Source organism: Taudactylus pleione, unplaced genomic scaffold (genome assembly GCF_031769625.1).
Source record: "Taudactylus pleione unplaced genomic scaffold, aTauple2 ptg000226l, whole genome shotgun sequence".
In the NCBI taxonomy this organism is placed as follows: Eukaryota; Metazoa; Chordata; class Amphibia; order Anura; family Myobatrachidae; genus Taudactylus; species Taudactylus pleione.
Genome location: NW_028284628.1, coordinates 627,187 through 643,913, shown reverse-complemented (window position 1 = coordinate 643,913; position 16,727 = coordinate 627,187). Strand labels below are relative to the sequence as shown.

Below are 16,727 nucleotides of genomic sequence, written 5' to 3'. Positions count from 1 at the left end.
AAAAAAGTCCCCTCACTCACCACGCCTCCTCTGTGGCTTCTATTATAAATTATATCACCTGCGGAATCCATGATGTCTCCCTCCCCATGGCTTCTACTTCTGCCCTGTAGACTGTAGGCTGCGCAAACGTCCGCTCAGGCCAGAGACGTGATTAAAGCCCTGCACAGGGGACTAGAGAAGACCATACATGTATTAAATCTGCAAATCAAAGGTTTCTACTTCAGGGTCCATAGGGGGTCCACAGGGTTGACCTTGGGGTATAGCTGGATCTGTATCCACGGGCACCACGCAGTTAAAGCTTTGCTGCTCCCAGGATGCACTTGGGTCCGTCCTCTATACCCCGCCCCCGGCCACAGGCACCTCAGTTTTAGTTGGTGCCCGGCCGGAGTCGGGTCACCCTGCGCAGTGGGGCTGCATAAGCAGCCCCTAAGCTTTATTTTTTTTTTTAAAAAACGAAGATTTTATTATTTTATTTTTACTGTCTTCAGAGCGGCAGCATCAGACTGTCCATCTGGACGTCTACGCTGCCGCTCCAACAGCCCCGCTGGCGCTGCGACGCCGGTACTGGCCCGGGGATCGCAGCGGGACCCCGGAGTCAGTACTAGCGTGGCTCCGGGAGCTCCCACTGACTGCTGCCGGACTGAAGGGGCCAGGTAAGCCTGTCAGCGCTGCACGCGGGGATAATGCAGTCTTCATGCCGCCGGTCTCTGGGGATAGACCGGCGGCGCTAGTAGCGGCGGCGGGCTCCCCCTCTTCAGGAATACCCCGCGTGACCGCTGGCCCCCGGGGTGTAAGTACCGGCGGGGAACCGGCTTCCCCGGGGGTTTAGTACTAGCAGGGGAGGCAGCCTTCCCTGCTTCAGCGCTCCTCCCCTCAGCCCAGCGCGCCTTCTCTCATGTGTGCTGGCGTCGCTGGGCTGTTATCTCCTGGCCACTCCTCCTCAGAGCTCTCCAGCGGCCATCTTCCTCAGGCAGCATTGCAGAGCTCCCAGGCAGGCTTACAGTGGACCAGTCCCCCTGCGTACCTCTCCCCTGTTCAGGACGGTGTTCGCAGCGCTATAGCCCTCCCAGACACTGAATCTGGGATGTTGATTGTAGCGGAAGGTGCAGTGAGTAATACTTCTCTGCATGGTATGTGACTTTTGCTAGTGCTGCTGTCTGTGCTTATTTTCTACTTACTGTCAGCTTTTTACCTATCCCTTTCCTTCTCCTACGGCCCGCAGGTGCGTGGGGGAGGGGTGTTCTTTCTGGGTACCTCACTTATATAAATCTACGTATTTGTGAGGTCCGTCACATACTGCGGTGTGCTCCTCAGTACCATATTGTGGGCTGTTTGGGTTGCATACTTGGGAGTGCGTGGGTGTTATACGCCTTACCTCGTTTCGGTGAGACACTTTTATTGCAAAAAAAGTTTGTGTCATGTCTGATGAGGGGAATGAGCGCTCCGAGGCTCCTGTGTTGTTTTCCTGCCGACGCTGTTCGGCAGGGGTTGACGGGGCAGATTTGTCTCAGGACGGTCTGTGCGGGCGGTGCCAGTTGGTACCTGGACCCTCTAATCCCCCGGTGGCGCAGGACCCTCCGTGGGCGATGTTTACGCAAGTGCTGGCGTCGATAGTGGACCGGCTTGCGGTCCCGACTGCGGCCCCTTCTAGGGCGTTGCCCCAGCCTACCATCCCCCGTTCCCCGAGTGTGACTCGTCTGGTGCAGTCTCCTCCCGGGTCTCAGACTGTGGGTCCTTATGCGGGTTTGCCGGTATACGTGCAATCCCCCACGGTGCCGCAGCAATCGATGGTACCTTCTCAGGGGTATCCTCAGGCAGTGCCCCCGCCTTGGGTGGACGTCCTCTCCAGCTCTGTTCAGAGTCTGGCGGCTTCGTCATCGGCTTTTCAAAATATGTTGCACAGTGATTTGCCCCCACGGGCGTCCAAGCGTTCCTTTCCGGCTTCACTGGCGGCTCAGTACACGGACGTGTCTTCGGATGACTGGGAGATCCATGAGGACTCTGACTCGGATGCCGGGGCCCAGGAGATGGAGGCTAAGTCTTCCATTAATGTGCCGGCATTGGTTAGGGCGGTGCGGGCCATCCTTCACATTGAGGAGGATGTGCACGCCCCCAGGTCAAAATACCCAAATTTTAAAAAGGCCAAGGTAGCTTCGACGGTTTTTCCCCTGTCCAATCAATTGACGGATCATATGGCAGGGGCCTGGCAGTTGCCCAGCAAGAGGTTCCAACCGCAGAAGCGGTTGGCTTCGAACTATCCGTTTCCGGAGGCTCATTGCAGGAAGTGGGAAACTCCTCCAGCGGTGGATTCCCACGTTACCCGCTTAATTAAAAGCGCTATGCTGCCTTTGCCGTCGATCTCCTCCCTGAAAGATCCCACGGACAGGAAGGTGGAGACTTGTTTGAAGTCTATCTACTCTCTCTCGGGGGCGGTGGCCCGTCCGTCCATGGCCATCTCTTGGACGGCTAAGGCCATCGAGAGCTGGGCCAATGCTTTAGAGGATACCTTTCCGGAAGATGCTCCGGAGATCCAGAGAGCATTGATAGGTCAAATGAGGGATGCGGCTTCCTACATTGGGGAAGCATCGTAAGACGCAAGCCTGCTAACCTCTCGGGTGTCGGCTGCAGCTGTGTCGGCGCGTCGGTCCTTGTGGCTGAGGTCTTGGAGAGCTGACGCTGACTCCAAAAAGGGCCTGGAGGCCTTACTTTTTAATGGGGAGTTGCTTTTTGGTCCAGACTTGGACAAAATTGTGGACACTCTGGCTAAGTCTAAATCAGCCTTCCTCCCTTCGGCTACTGCTCCTACCAAGGTACGGAGCTCTGCTTTTCGGTCCTTTCGGGTTCAGGGCAAGGCCAAAGGTCAGTCCTTCCCGAGGCAGTCGACGACCAAGGCCGCTTCTAAGCCCAAGAAGCAGCCCTGGAGTGCCAGGCGCCCTTCTTCCAAGCAGGAAGATAAACCTTCTGCCTGATGGGACGGGCCTCCCTCTGGGGGACCCCAGAGTGGGAGGCCGACTTCTTCTATTTGCCCAGTGCTGGCACAATACCACCACGGATGCCTGGGTTCGAGAAGTGGTCTCCCAGGGGTACGCCCTGTCTTTTCGGCACAGTCCGCCCCACCAGTTTTTCTGCACAAGTCCTTCTCAGGATACGACCAAGTCTTTACAGATTCAGGAAGCTATAGAGTCCTTGCTGACAGCAGGGGTCATTGTTCCCGTTCCTCAATTACAACGAGGGACGGGGTACTATTCTTCTCTGTTTCTGGTGCAGAAACCCAATGGTTCTCATAGCCCTTTCCTCAACTTGAAGTCTCTGAACAAATTCCTCAGAGTTCCCAAGTTCAGGATGGAAACGTTACGTTCCATCATTCTGGCGATGGAACCGGGGGATTACATGGTATCCCTGGATATCCAGGACGCCTACCTCCATGTTCCGATAGCACCTTCGCACCAGCGGTATCTGAGGTTCGCTATCCTTCAACACCATTACCAGTTCCGGGCGCTACCCTTTGGTCTCTCCACGGCACCGAGGGTGTTCACGAAGATTATGGCGGTCATGGCCGCACATATTCGGAACCAGAATGTACGGCTACTACCGTATCTGGACGACCTCCTGTTGCTGGCGAGTTCCCCGGAGGTACTGCTTCATCATCTCCACTTGACGGTCGCTTGCCTGCAAGCGCACGGGTGGCTGATAAATTGGCAAAAGTCCTCCCTGATTCCATCTCAGCGGATGGTTCATTTGGGAGCCCTGCTGGATTCTCGTCAGCAAAGGATCTTCCTGACCCCGGAGAAGGTATCCTCCCTGCAGCTGAGAATACACAGTTGCCTGAGCAGTTGCCGCCTGTCGGTCCATTCGGCTATGAGGGTTTTGGGCTCCATGGTGTCAACATACGACATGGTGGAATTTGCCCAGTTCCATTCCCGGCCCCTGCAGAGGCTGATTCTATCGGAATGGAACGGATTACCTCACTGGATCCGCTCTCAGTTGCTGGTGTTGTCCCCGGAGGTTCGGCAGTCTTTGGCTTGGTGGCTTCAGACAGCTCATCTGGTCGGGGGGTGCCCCTTTTGGATCCCGGACTGGGTCCTGCTCACGACGGATGCCAGTCTTCGGGGTTGGGGGGCAGTGACCGGCTCGTTGTCACTTCAGGGTCGTTGGTCTGCGGAAGAAGCTCTTCTTCCCATCAACATTCTGGAACTGCGGGCGGTTTAACGGGCCCTGCAGTCGTCCGGTCCCGCTCTTCATGGAAAGGCGGTTCAGGTGCAGTCCGACAACGCCACCACGGTGGCGTATATCAACCACCAAGGAGGAACTCTAAGTCGGACAGCGATGTCGGAGGTGTCTTGCATCCTTGCTTGGGCGGAGTGTCACATTCCAGCGATCTCGGCAGTCTTCATTCCCGGAGTCCTCAATTGGGAGGCGGACTTCCTCAGCCGTCACGACGTGCATCCCGGGGAATGGTCGCTTCACCCAGAGGTGTTTCAGCTACTCGTGGACAGGTGGGGGCTGCCGGAGCTGGACTTGATGGCCTCCCGTCACAATCACAAGTTGCCCGTTTACGGGTGAAGGACAAGAGACGCAGGCGCCAGTCTGGTAGACGCGCTGTCGGTGAAATGGACGTTTCACCTGGCGTATCTGTTTCCTCCGATATCCTTACTTCCTCGGGTTCTGCGGAAATTCAAGCAGGACGGCGGCACGCTCGTGCTGGTTGCTCTGGCGTGGCCCAGACGTCCTTGGTACTACGAACTGAGGTGCCTCTCCATCGACGCTCCGTACCTTCTTCCTCAGCGTCTGGACCTGTTGTCTCAGGGGCCCTGCCTTTACCCGGATCTGGGTCGGCTGTCTTTGACGGCGTGGCTCTTGAGACAGCCGTCTTGGGTCTAGGGGTTTCTCCAGTTCGGTCATTGGTACCATGCTTAGGGCACGCAAGCCTGCCTCCGCACGGATTTACCACAGGGTGTGGCGCACTTACTTTCAGTGGTGTGAATCCAGAAACTATGATCCTCAGGTGTTCCGGGTTTCCAGAATCTTGGAGTTCCTTCAATCGTGTTTGGACCTCGGCTTACGCCTGGCCTCTCTGAAGGTTCATGTGTCTGCTTTGTCCGTGTGGTTTCAGCGACGGATTGCTACACTACCGGATGTTCACACCTTTTTCCAGGGTGTTCTCAGGATCCAGCCTCCCTTCGTGCCTCCTGTGGCTCCTTGGGACTTGGCGGTGGTGCTACGGGTCTTGCAGGGTCCTCCTTTTGAGCCTCTTGAGGTGGTGGACCTCAAGTGGCTGACGTTCAAGACCGTTTTTCTCCCAGCAATTGCTTCTGCCAGGAGGGTGTCAGAGTTGGGAGCGCTTTCCTGTCGCCCCCCTTTTCTGATTTTTCATCAGGACAGAGCGTTGCTCCGCACTCGTCCTGAGTTTTTGCCCAAAGTGGTCTCAAAGTTCCACATTAATCAGGAACTTGTTGTGCTAGCTTTTCAGTCACCTGATCTTTCAGCTGGTGAGGCTTCCTTAGATGTAGTCCGGGCACTTAGAATCTATGTGGACCGGACTGCTCCGGTTAGGAAGTCTGATTCATTGTTTGTCCTCTTCGGTTTTCACAAGAGGGGTTGGCCTGCCAACAAGCAAACGTTAGCCGTTGGCTTCGTTCTGTTATTTTTGAGGCTTATGCACAGGAGGGTTTACCTGTGCCAGCCTCTGTTAAGGCTCATTCCACTCGTTCTGTGGGTCCCTCTTGGGCTGCTAGACGTGGCGCCTCCGCTGTTCAGCTGTGTAAGGCGGCCACTTGGTCTTCAATTCAAACGTTTTTGAGGTTCTATGCGTTTGACACCTTCGCCTCTCAGGATGGATCCTTTGGGCGCCGGGTACTCCTTTCAGCACAGGAGCGTCCCCGCCCTTAGTTGAACTGCTTTGGGACATCCCCAAGGTCAACCCTGTGGACCCCCTATGGACCCTGAAGTAGAAAACAAAAGATATGGTAAGAACTTACCTTTGTTATCTCTGTTTCTACGAAGTCCATAGGGTCCACAGGGCGCCCGCCCTGACGCACCTGACTTCATATGGGCTGTGTGGCTGATCACCGGTTTTCCGTCTCCCATTTCTGTGAGTATGGTTTCTTGTGTGTTCCAGTCTTCCTTCTCTCTGTTTAGTCTCCTCCTCCGGCCTTAGCTGCTTACCAACTGAGGTGCCTGTGGCCGGGGGCGGGGTATAGATGAGGACGGACCCAAGTGCATCCTGGGAGCAGCAAAGCTTTAACTGCGTGGTGCCCGTGGATCCAGCTCCAGCTATACCCCAAGGTCAACCCTGTGGACCCTATGGACTTCGTAGAAACAGAGATAACAAAGGTAAGTTCTTACCGTATCTCCTGTTTTATCTGAAATAAGAGAAAACAATAGATTGTTTATATGTAATCTAGCCGAGCAGTTTGTATTTTTTTTACATATTACATGCTTTTATTTGGTATGCTGCCTTCTTAGACCACAGGCAAAATTACGAGTTATGAAGAAGTTGATATAAAATGTAATTTATGGGGATACGTATTCATGCTCTACATATTAAAGGTCATCCACCTAAAACAACAACAAAGAGATAATGTTGTCCTACCTGTGGGCAGTGCATAGTGATGGTAGTTTTCCTCTCTTTCTATCCCCTTGGAATCCTGTGATATTCTTCTCGCTCTGGATCTTTTTCTCCCCCCCACAGCCGGTGTGCGGAAGCAGGCACAGAAAGTTGCAGGGTGCCCCCTGTTCACAGCTTGTACAATATTATGCTTTATCTGGGTAATGTAGAATGCAGAAGGTGGGGGGTGGCTCTGTGATATGTATGGCGCACAGGGGGTGTATACTTAATTAGGGTTTTCTGTTGGACGAAGAAATCCTATAAGCGAGTCTTTTTTTTTTTTTTTTTTTTTTGCAAAGAGAACAATGTTAAATTGCTGTCCTAGAGATGTGAGTGTTCCTGGGCCAGTGCTTGATAGCTGTCAGCATTGAGCATTACTGCCTGCTCATTAGGCAGGAACCATGGGCCTGATTCATTGTGGAATGGAACTGCGAATGCAATAGCGATTATGCATTAGTATGATAATCCATTGCGATCGCAGTGCTGCCGCGGCACTACATAAGGTCGCCCACCTTACCTTACACACATCCATAATGTTTAGCAAGACTGCAAAAACATCGGTACCATCGTAGCCTCACACACACTCGCTCAAGGTCTGACCTTACTCAGGAATTGATAACTTAATCGCACACTATGAGACCTCAGGCTTATGCAAGGCATTCAAACGCTTCGGCACCCCTGCGTTCGGTCCACCCCCCACCTTACCACCAGCAAACGACATTTCCTGTCAATCACTCTGCGATGGGTCTGCGCAGTCACTGCGATCGCAGTGGCTAGTTTGCGCACTGTGATGCATGCGCAGTTTGCAACAATCGCCCAATTGTGTGCATATTAGCACCTTTGCTCTTCGCTGAATCAGGCCCCATTGTACTGTATGCTCTACCACACTGTCATTCATGTCCAGCACGTTATGCTTGGAGACTGTGCCAGCTATTGTTGTAGCAGGGACTCTTATATGAGGACAAATCTATGTTGAACCTCTTGACTGTCAGAGAATCAGAATGTTGACTGAAGAGATGAGTCCCGGAGAAAGGCATAAATATGTGCATTCATCTCCAGTCACCGGATTACATTATATCACAGAATCAGAGGGCACATTGCATTATTATTACACAATCCTAAACCCACCCTTGAGTGCCACAGGACCCCAAAGGGGAGATCAGGGAATAACCAGATTAATGTACTCATGTAAGAATTTTATCGGCTGGTTATGTGTTATGTTATCTAATAATTTCTGCATGATGCTTTTTTTTTTTTTCTTTTCTCTCCACCACTCAGTTTTGAACCTTACTTTGATTGATCTTCCGGGTATTACCAAAGTCCCAGTCGGTGACCAACCCCAGGACATCGAGTACCAGATCAAGGACATGATTCTGCAGTTCATCACTAGGGACAGCTGCCTCATCCTGGCAGTCACGCCCGCCAATACAGACTTGGCAAATTCTGATGCCTTAAAAATGGCAAAGGAGGTGGATCCACAGGGTGAGGCTAAGCCACCGTGTATCACAGTTATTGTTCAGTGTCCTTTTTCTAATGTGATTCGGAAAATGAGAACAAGCATCTTTTGATTGCTATGGTTACAGTCCATTACTAACTAATATTTATAGTGTGTGTGTGTGTATGTATATATGTGTGTGTGTGCATATATATATATATATATATAATTAGTGTGTGTGTGTGTATGTATATATATATATATATATATATATATATATATATATATATATATATATATATATTAGGGGTGTGCACCGGCCACTTTTCGTGTTTTGGTTTTGGATCTGGATCTTTCTTCGTGTTTTGGATCTGGATTGGTTTTGCCAAAACCACCCTTCCGTGTTTTGGGTTCTGGGTTTTGTGTTTTGGATCTGTATTTTTTTGAAAAAAAGCATAAAAACAGCTAAAATCACAGAATTTGTAGGTTTTTCTGCTCCTATGCTATTATTAACCTCAATAACCTTAATTTCCACTCATTTCCAGTCTATTCTGAACACCTCACACCTCACAATAGTGTTTTTATGTCCAAAAGGTTGCACCGAGGTAGCTGGATGACTATGCTAAGCGACACGAGTGGGCGGCACAAACACGTGACCCATCTAGGAGTGACACTGCAGTGGCAGGCAGGATGGCAGTTAGAAAAACTAGGCCCCAAACTGTACATAATGCAAAGAAAAAAAGAGGTGCAAGATGGAATTGTCCTTGGGCCCTCCCACCCACCCTTATGTTGTATAAACAGGACATGCACACTTTAACAAATCAATCATTTCAGCGCCAGGGTCTGCCACACAACTGTGGCTGAAATGATTGGTTCGTTTGGGCCCCCACAAAACAAGCTGGCAATTAATGTGTCCCTGCACAAACTGGCTCTACGGAGGCAAGATGTCATCCTCATCCTCCTCATCCACCGATTCCTCACCCTCTTCAGTGTGTACATCCTCATCCTCACAAAGTATTAACTCGTCCCCACTTGAATCCACCACCACAGGTCCCTCTGTACCTTCTGGAGGCTGGTCTCCCTGGAAGAGCTGATAATTCATTTTGATGAACATCATCTTCTCCACATTCTGTGGAAGCAACCTCCTACGCCTTTCGCTGACAAGGTTCCCGGCTGCACTAAACACTCTTTCGGAGTACACACTGGAGGGGGGGCAACTCAGGTAAAATAGAGCCAGTTTGTACAGGGGCCTCCAAATTGCCTCTTTTTCCTGCCAGTACAGGTATGGACTGTCTGACATGCCTACTTGGATGCTGTCACCGATGTAATCCTCCACCATTCTGTCAATGGTGACAGTATCATATGCAGTGACAGTAGACATGTCAGAAATTGTTGCCAGGTCCTTCAGTCCGGACCAGATGTCCAAACTTGGTCCTGCCTGCCCTGCATCACCGCCAGCGGGTTGCTTAGGATACCTAAGTTTTTTCCTGGCAGCCCCAGTTGCGGGAGAAAATGAAGAAGGAGCCGTTGACGTGTCACGTTCCGCTTCAGCTGACAGTGTGTTCACCAGCAGGTCTTTGCACCTCTGCAGGCTTGTGTCGGCCGGAAAGAGAGACACCACATAGGCTTTAAACCTAGGATCGAGCACGGTGGCCAAAATGTAGTGGTCTGATTTCAACAGATTGACCACCCTGGAATCCTGGCAAAGCGAATGAAGGGCTTCATCCACAAGTCCCACATGCCGAGCGGAATCGCTCCGTCTTAGCTCCTCCTTCACTTTCTCCAGCTGCTTCTGCAAAAGCCTGATGAGGGGAATGACCTGACTCAAGCTGGCAGTGTCTGAACTGACTTCACGTGTGGCAAGTTCGAAGGGCTGAAGAACCTTGCACAACACGGAAATCATTCTCCACTGCGCTTGAGTCAGGTGCATACCCCCTCCTTTGCCTATGTCATAGGTGGATGTATAGGCTTGTATGGCCTTTTGCTGCTCCTCCATCCTCTGAAGCATATAGAGGGTTGAGTTCCACCGCGTCACAACCTCTTGCTTCAGGTGATGGCGGGGCAGGTTCAAGAGTGTTTGCTGGCGCTCCAGTCTTCGGCACGCAGTCGCTGAATGGCGAAAGTGGCCAGAAATTTTTCGGGCCACCCAAAGCGTCTCCTGCACGCCCCTGTCGCTTTTCAGAAAATTCTGCACCACCAAGTTTATTGTGTGAGCAAAACATGGGACGTGCTGGAATTTGCCCAGATGTAATGCCCGCACAATATTGGTGGCGTTGTCAGATATCACAAATCCCCAGGAGAGTCTAAGTGGGGTAAGCCACTGGGCGATGATTTCCCTCAGTTTCTCTAAGAGGTTGTCGGCGGTGTGCCTCTTACTGAAACCGGTGATACACAGCGTAGCCTGCCTTGTAACGAGCTGGCGTTTCTGAGATGCTGCTACTGGTGACGCTGCTGCTGTTGCTGCGTAAGGTGATACATCTACCCAGTGGGCTGTCACAGTCATATAGTCCTTAGTCTGCCCTGTTCCACTTGTCCACATGTCCGTGGTTAAGTGGACATTGTGTACAACGGCATTTTTCAGGACACTGAGGACACTTTTTCTGACGTTTCTGTACAGTCTCGGTATCGCCTGCCTAGTGAAGTGGAATCTAGACGGGATTTGGAACCGGGGACACACTACCTCCATCAATTGTCTAAATCCCACTGCACTAATGGCGGATACCGGACGCACGTCTAACACCAACATAGCAGTCAAGGCCTCAGTTATACGTTTTGCTTCAGGATGACTGCTGTCGTACTTCATCCTCCTTGCTAAGGACTGTTGGAGGGTCAATTGTTTAGTAAAAGTAGTGGTGTTCCTACTTCCTCTCTGGGATGATGAACGACTCCCAGCAGCAGCAACAGCAGCAGCGGCAGCAGTAGGCGTAGCAATGCAGGATCCTCCGGAGGAATCCCGGATAGGAGAGTCAGTCATGCCAGTGATATGGCCTGCAGGACTACTTCCGATCCTGACTAAGGAGGAAATTGACGAGGAGGGAGTTGACGGTGTGGTTTGCAGGCGCTTGGATACAACAGGACAACGGGATTTAGGTGTCCCTGGACTGCTTACGGTCTGAGCCAAAGTTTCTGAACTTGACAGTAACTTTTTATGAACGCGCTGCAGGTGCCGTATAAGGGAGGATGTTCCTAGGTGGTTGACGTCCCTACCCCTACTTATTTCACCTTTACATATGGTACATATGGCAAGACAGTTGTTGTCCGGATTTGGATAGAAATATTGCCAGACCAAAGAGGTGGAATGTTTGGTCTTCTGCCCAGGCATGACCGTGATGGGCTTTTTCATCCCACGGACAACAACTGTCTCCCCCGGAGCCTGATTTAAACAAACCACATCACCATCAGAATCCTCCTCGCCAACTTCCTCCTCAGCGCCAGCTACACCAGTATCCTCATCCTGTTGTACTTCAACAGTGACATCTTCAATTTGCATATCAGCAAGTGGACTGTGGGTGCTCCTTTCAGCACTTGCAGGGGGCGTGCAAATGGTGGAAAGAGCCACCTCTTCCCGTCCAGTGCTGGGAAGGTCAGGCATCGCAACCACCACCACACTTGGACTCTCTTTGGGGATTTGTGATATCTTCTTAGAAAGCACAGTTCTTCGCTGTGCTTTTGCCAGCTTAACTCTTTTGATTTTTTTAGTGGGAGGAGTGCTTCCATCGTCATGTGAAGCTGAACCACTAGTCATGAACATACTAGGGATCGACCTTAGCCGTTCCTTGCCACTCCGTGTCGTAAATGGCATATTGGCAAGTTTACGTTTCTCTTCAGCTGATTTAAATGTCTTTTTCAAGGTCATTTTCCTGAACTTTGCCATTTGGGATTGTATGTGCCCTCTACTATGACATTGGGCATCGGCCTTGGCAGACGACGTTGATGGCATGTTATCGTCTATGTCATGACTAGTGGCAGCAGCTTCAGCACTAGGAGGAAGTGGTTCTTGATCTTTCTCTATTTTATTTTTATCGGAGAAAGTTTGGTCCTCCATTTATGTTATATCGATTTGATATATACGTGCGGCTAAACACAGAAAATAAATTTTTTTTTGGTTTGGACTGGAGTGTACTTTGTGGGTTACAGCACCCTTTAACGGTCAAGCCAGCCGGCCCTTTACTTATGACACAGGCACACGCTTGGCACTACTTTGTTGATGCACGTGCGGCTACTGCGCACACAATTCACAAACACAGAAAATAATTTTTTTTTTGGTTTGGACTGGAGTGTACTTTCGGGGGTTACAGCACCCTTAACTGTCAAGCCAGCCGGCCCTTTACTTATGACACAGGCGCACGCTTGGCACTACTTTGTTGATGCACGTGCGGCTACTGCGCACACAATTCACAAACACAGAAAATAATTTTTTTTTGGTTTGGACTGGAGTGTACTTTCAGGGGTTACAGCACCCTTTAACGGTCAAGCCAGCCGGCCCTTTACTTATGACACAGGCGCACGCTTGGCACTACTTTGTTGATGCACGTGCGGCTACTGCGCACACAATTCACAAACACAGAAAATAATTTTTTTTTGGTTTGGACTGGAGTGTACTTTCGGGGGTTACAGCACCCTTTAACGGTCAAGCCAGCCGGCCCTTTACTTATGACACAGGCGCACTCTTGGCACTACTTTGTTGATGCACGTGCGGCTACTGCGCACACAATTCACAAACACAGAAAATAATTTTTTTTTGGTTTGGACTGGAGTGTACTTTCGGGGGTTACAGCACCCTTTAACGGTCAAGCCAGCCGGCCCTTTACTTATGACACAGGCGCACGCTTGGCACTACTTTGTTGATGCACGTGCGGCTACTGCGCACACAATTCACAAACACAGAAAATAATTTTTTTTTAGGTTTGGACTGGAGTGTACTTTCGGGGGTTACAGCACCCTTAACGGTCAAGCCAGCCGGCCCTTTACTTATGACACAGGCGCACGCTTGGCACTACTTTGTTGATGCACGTGCGGCTACTGCGCACACAATTCACAAACACAGAAAATAATTTTTTTTTTGGTTTGGACTGGAGTGTACTTTCGGGGGTTACAGCACCCTTAACGGTCAAGCCAGCCGGCCCTTTACTTATGACACAGGCGCACGCTTGGCACTACTTTGTTGATGCACGTGCGGCTACTGCGCACACAATTCACAAACACAGAAAATAATTTTTTTTTGGTTTGGACTGGAGTGTACTTTCGGGGGTTACAGCACCCTTTAACGGTCAAGCCAGCCGGCCCTTTACTTATGACACAGGCGCACGCTTGGCACTACTTTGTTGATGCACGTGCGGCTACTGCGCACACAATTCACAAACACAGAAAATAATTTTTTTTTAGGTTTGGACTGGAGTGTACTTTCGGGGGTTACAGCACCCTTAACGGTCAAGCCAGCCGGCCCTTTACTTATGACACAGGCGCACGCTTGGCACTACTTTGTTGATGCACGTGCGGCTACTGCGCACACAATTCACAAACACAGAAAATAATTTTTTTTTTGGTTTGGACTGGAGTGTACTTTCGGGGGTTACAGCACCCTTAACGGTCAAGCCAGCCGGCCCTTTACTTATGACACAGGCGCACGCTTGGCACTACTTTGTTGATGCACGTGCGGCTACTGCGCACACAATTCACAAACACAGAAAATATATTATTTTTTTAGCACTTGGGGGGAGCACCCCTGATGGACAGAGCACCCCCTGGACAACACTACAGCACCCCTTTAGGACTGGGACACTGCACAGGACTTTGGAACTGACTGCACAACACAGTCCAGCCAGCCCCTATGGACTTTGAAGTAGTGGACACAGCCCCTATTAACAACAGCAGCACAGCACAACACAGCCAGCCCCTATGGACTTTGAAGTAGTGGACAACAGCAGCACTACACTACACTACACTACACAGCACTAACTCCCACCCTCCCTCTTCACTGTCCACAGCCGAGTGAGAAAATGGCGCCGACGCGGGTACCTTATATAGGATCCAAAACCCGCGAGACTCGGAAGGCGGGATGATGACGTTTTGCCTCGATGTCAGATCCGAGTCAGGCGGGAAAAGTCGAGCCTGACTCGGATCGGACTCGGATCGGGGGGGCTCGGGGGGGTTCGGATTTCAGAAATCCGAACCCGCTCACCCCTAATATATATATATATATATATTTTATAATATGACTGATTTGCTGCACACAAGCTGGCTTGCTTTAAGTTTACACTGTAGTTTGGCTAGGCTGGGCCCCTTCACACATTTTGCACATTAAAGTCATAGGGTTGCTAAGAAGTTCGATAGTGCGACCGATGGTGCGTCTTTGTACCATGCGGCGAATTAGAGACACAGCCAGTGGGGATCTCTGTTTAAATAACAGCGGCTGTGGCATTAGCATGAATACTCAGTACCGCTGCGTACAACAACGCAGCCGTGACAGATATGGCGTCCACCTCTGAATCAGACTCGGGTAGATAATGAGCGATATATATATATAATAATGTAATGGCGGTACATTTGCTCCAGTAATTCGTCTTGGTTGTTTGTCACGCCACCTTGTTATCGTATTCACGTATATGTTTCTTCCTTCTAGGTTTGAGGACTATTGGTGTAATAACCAAGCTGGACCTAATGGACGAAGGCACAGATGCCAGAGATATTCTGGAGAACAAGCTGCTGCCGTTAAGGAGAGGTAATATCCTATGGACTTCAATGTATTGTATGGAGGGGCCGCACAGCCCGGAACTCTGTGTACTCATTGCTTCATTTCTGCATATGTGGAGGCAGCCATTTTGTGGGCTGGCCCACTATTCGTCTGACCATATACGATTAAAGGGACTAGCTCCCCCTATATGTATAGATTGTGGTGATATTACACACTTGACATATAAAATATACTATATCAATACATCTCAATGGTTCCTATTCAGAATTTGACCACAATAATTGTTTAAGAGCAGGACCAGAGAAGGTGATGAATGCCAGACACATCCATATGCCACTTTCTAAAGAAATTTGAATATAACACTTTTTGTCACAGGTCTCTTTTTAAAAGGTATGTCAGCTGTAGGCGACAGGTTCTCACTGGTCCTTACCCTGCTGATGCTTCATGATTACTGTAGATCTAAAAATACTCAGTAAATGTTCCAGCATTGTGTTTGCCCAGCACAGTGATCATATAGGTCTAATTTTCATATATAGCCGTACGGTGCCTTCAAACCGATCACGACCCAGGTGCCCTTCTCTTGTGCAGGCTATATTGGGGTTGTAAATAGAAGTCAGAAGGACATTGATGGCAAGAAGGATATCCGAGCCGCCCTTGCGGCAGAAAGAAAGTTTTTCCTCTCGCATCCTGGGTATCGGCACATTGCAGAAAGAATGGGGACTCCGCACCTGCAGAAAGCCTTGAACCAGGTAGGTGATGACTATAATGCAGTGTGATCTGCTCTCAATAATACAGTGGCTCATTGCTGATTATTTATATGATGGGCTGTGTACATTGTGTAACTGCGTGATTGCTGGTTAACGCTCACCAAAGTAAAACAAACGTTTTTAGATTTAAAGGAAAGTCTAGGAGAATATCCTTTACATAGCGCACGCTTGCTGGTATTATCCGTACAGGGAACATGGCTTATTTACGTTGGCACTGGCGCCTGCAAGGAAGGACATCCCTGGCACACAAGCCACATCTGCCCATATGTGTCCAAAGCGGTGCCCAGAAAATGATTCCTAATAATGCAGTGCTGGGCAGCAGTACCGAACGGTGCCCTCAGTGTCGTCCACAATACTGCCTATTAATCGTCTAGTAGTGCCCAGCACTGCATTCTGTATTAAGCCCAACTGTGCCATTATCTTTGTATGCTTCAGTAGTTATGGTAGTAGTATACAATTGGTTACATCAGTATATAAAGTGAGTAATCATGTTCACCAGTTCTATCCTGAGGGTGTGAATTCAGTTACATAACATCTTTCACCGGAGTAGCAGCTGCACTGTTTTCCTGGAGCTGACTGTGGTATTGGTACCACACGGTGCTTGGGTTTGTCCTGCTTCCATGCTGATGGCCTTGTCTTTGCTTAGAGGTATTATGTCACATACCTCCCCCAGCGCATCATTGACTGCTATAAACCTACAAGCAGACTGACTTGGAGGCAGCCTGTGGCCTGTTATTCAAACATGACCATACAGCAAATCATAAAACGAAGATATTGGTAAAGTTTAACGTCCAGCCGGGCCCACGATACAATAATCAGAGCAGCCAAATGCAAGAGTCTCCAGAAACCCAGTCCAGACCTGCCTAATAAGACCTGTTACAGCTGATTAAGCGTTAAACATTCTCCCTCTTCATTCTTTAGCAACTCACAAATCACATCCGGGAGACCCTGCCTGCACTGAGGAGTAAGCTGCAGAGCCAGGTGCTGTCCCTGGAAAAGGAGGTTGAAGAGTACAAAAACTTCCGGCCTGATGATCCCACAAGGAAAACCAAAGCGCTTCTCCAGTAAGTGACTAGTACCACACCCCCCTATCCCCACACAAACTAACACTGTATGGCTAACTGGGTATATATAAATGTGTTCTGTAGTGTAAGGGTAGCGGTCTCTTACTCTCCTACATACAGTGTGTATTGTAAGGGTAGCTGTCTCTTACTCTCCTACATA

The 16,727-nt window shown here is 50.0% G+C and overlaps 1 protein-coding gene across 5 annotated transcripts in view; it reads left to right on the top strand.

The window, feature by feature from the left end:
- DNM2 (dynamin 2) overlaps window positions 1-16,727 on the top strand; it is a 114,252-nt gene that overhangs the window by 21,265 nt on the left and 76,260 nt on the right. For all 5 annotated transcript variants that reach the window (XM_088479041.1, XM_088479039.1, XM_088479038.1 and 2 more), the window contains exons 4-7: window positions 7,886-8,089; window positions 14,665-14,763; window positions 15,325-15,485; window positions 16,425-16,567. In XM_088479041.1, coding sequence (XP_088335167.1) covers window positions 7,886-8,089; window positions 14,665-14,763; window positions 15,325-15,485; window positions 16,425-16,567 — 607 coding nt within the window. The remainder of the gene's footprint in view (window positions 1-7,885; window positions 8,090-14,664; window positions 14,764-15,324; window positions 15,486-16,424; window positions 16,568-16,727) is intronic.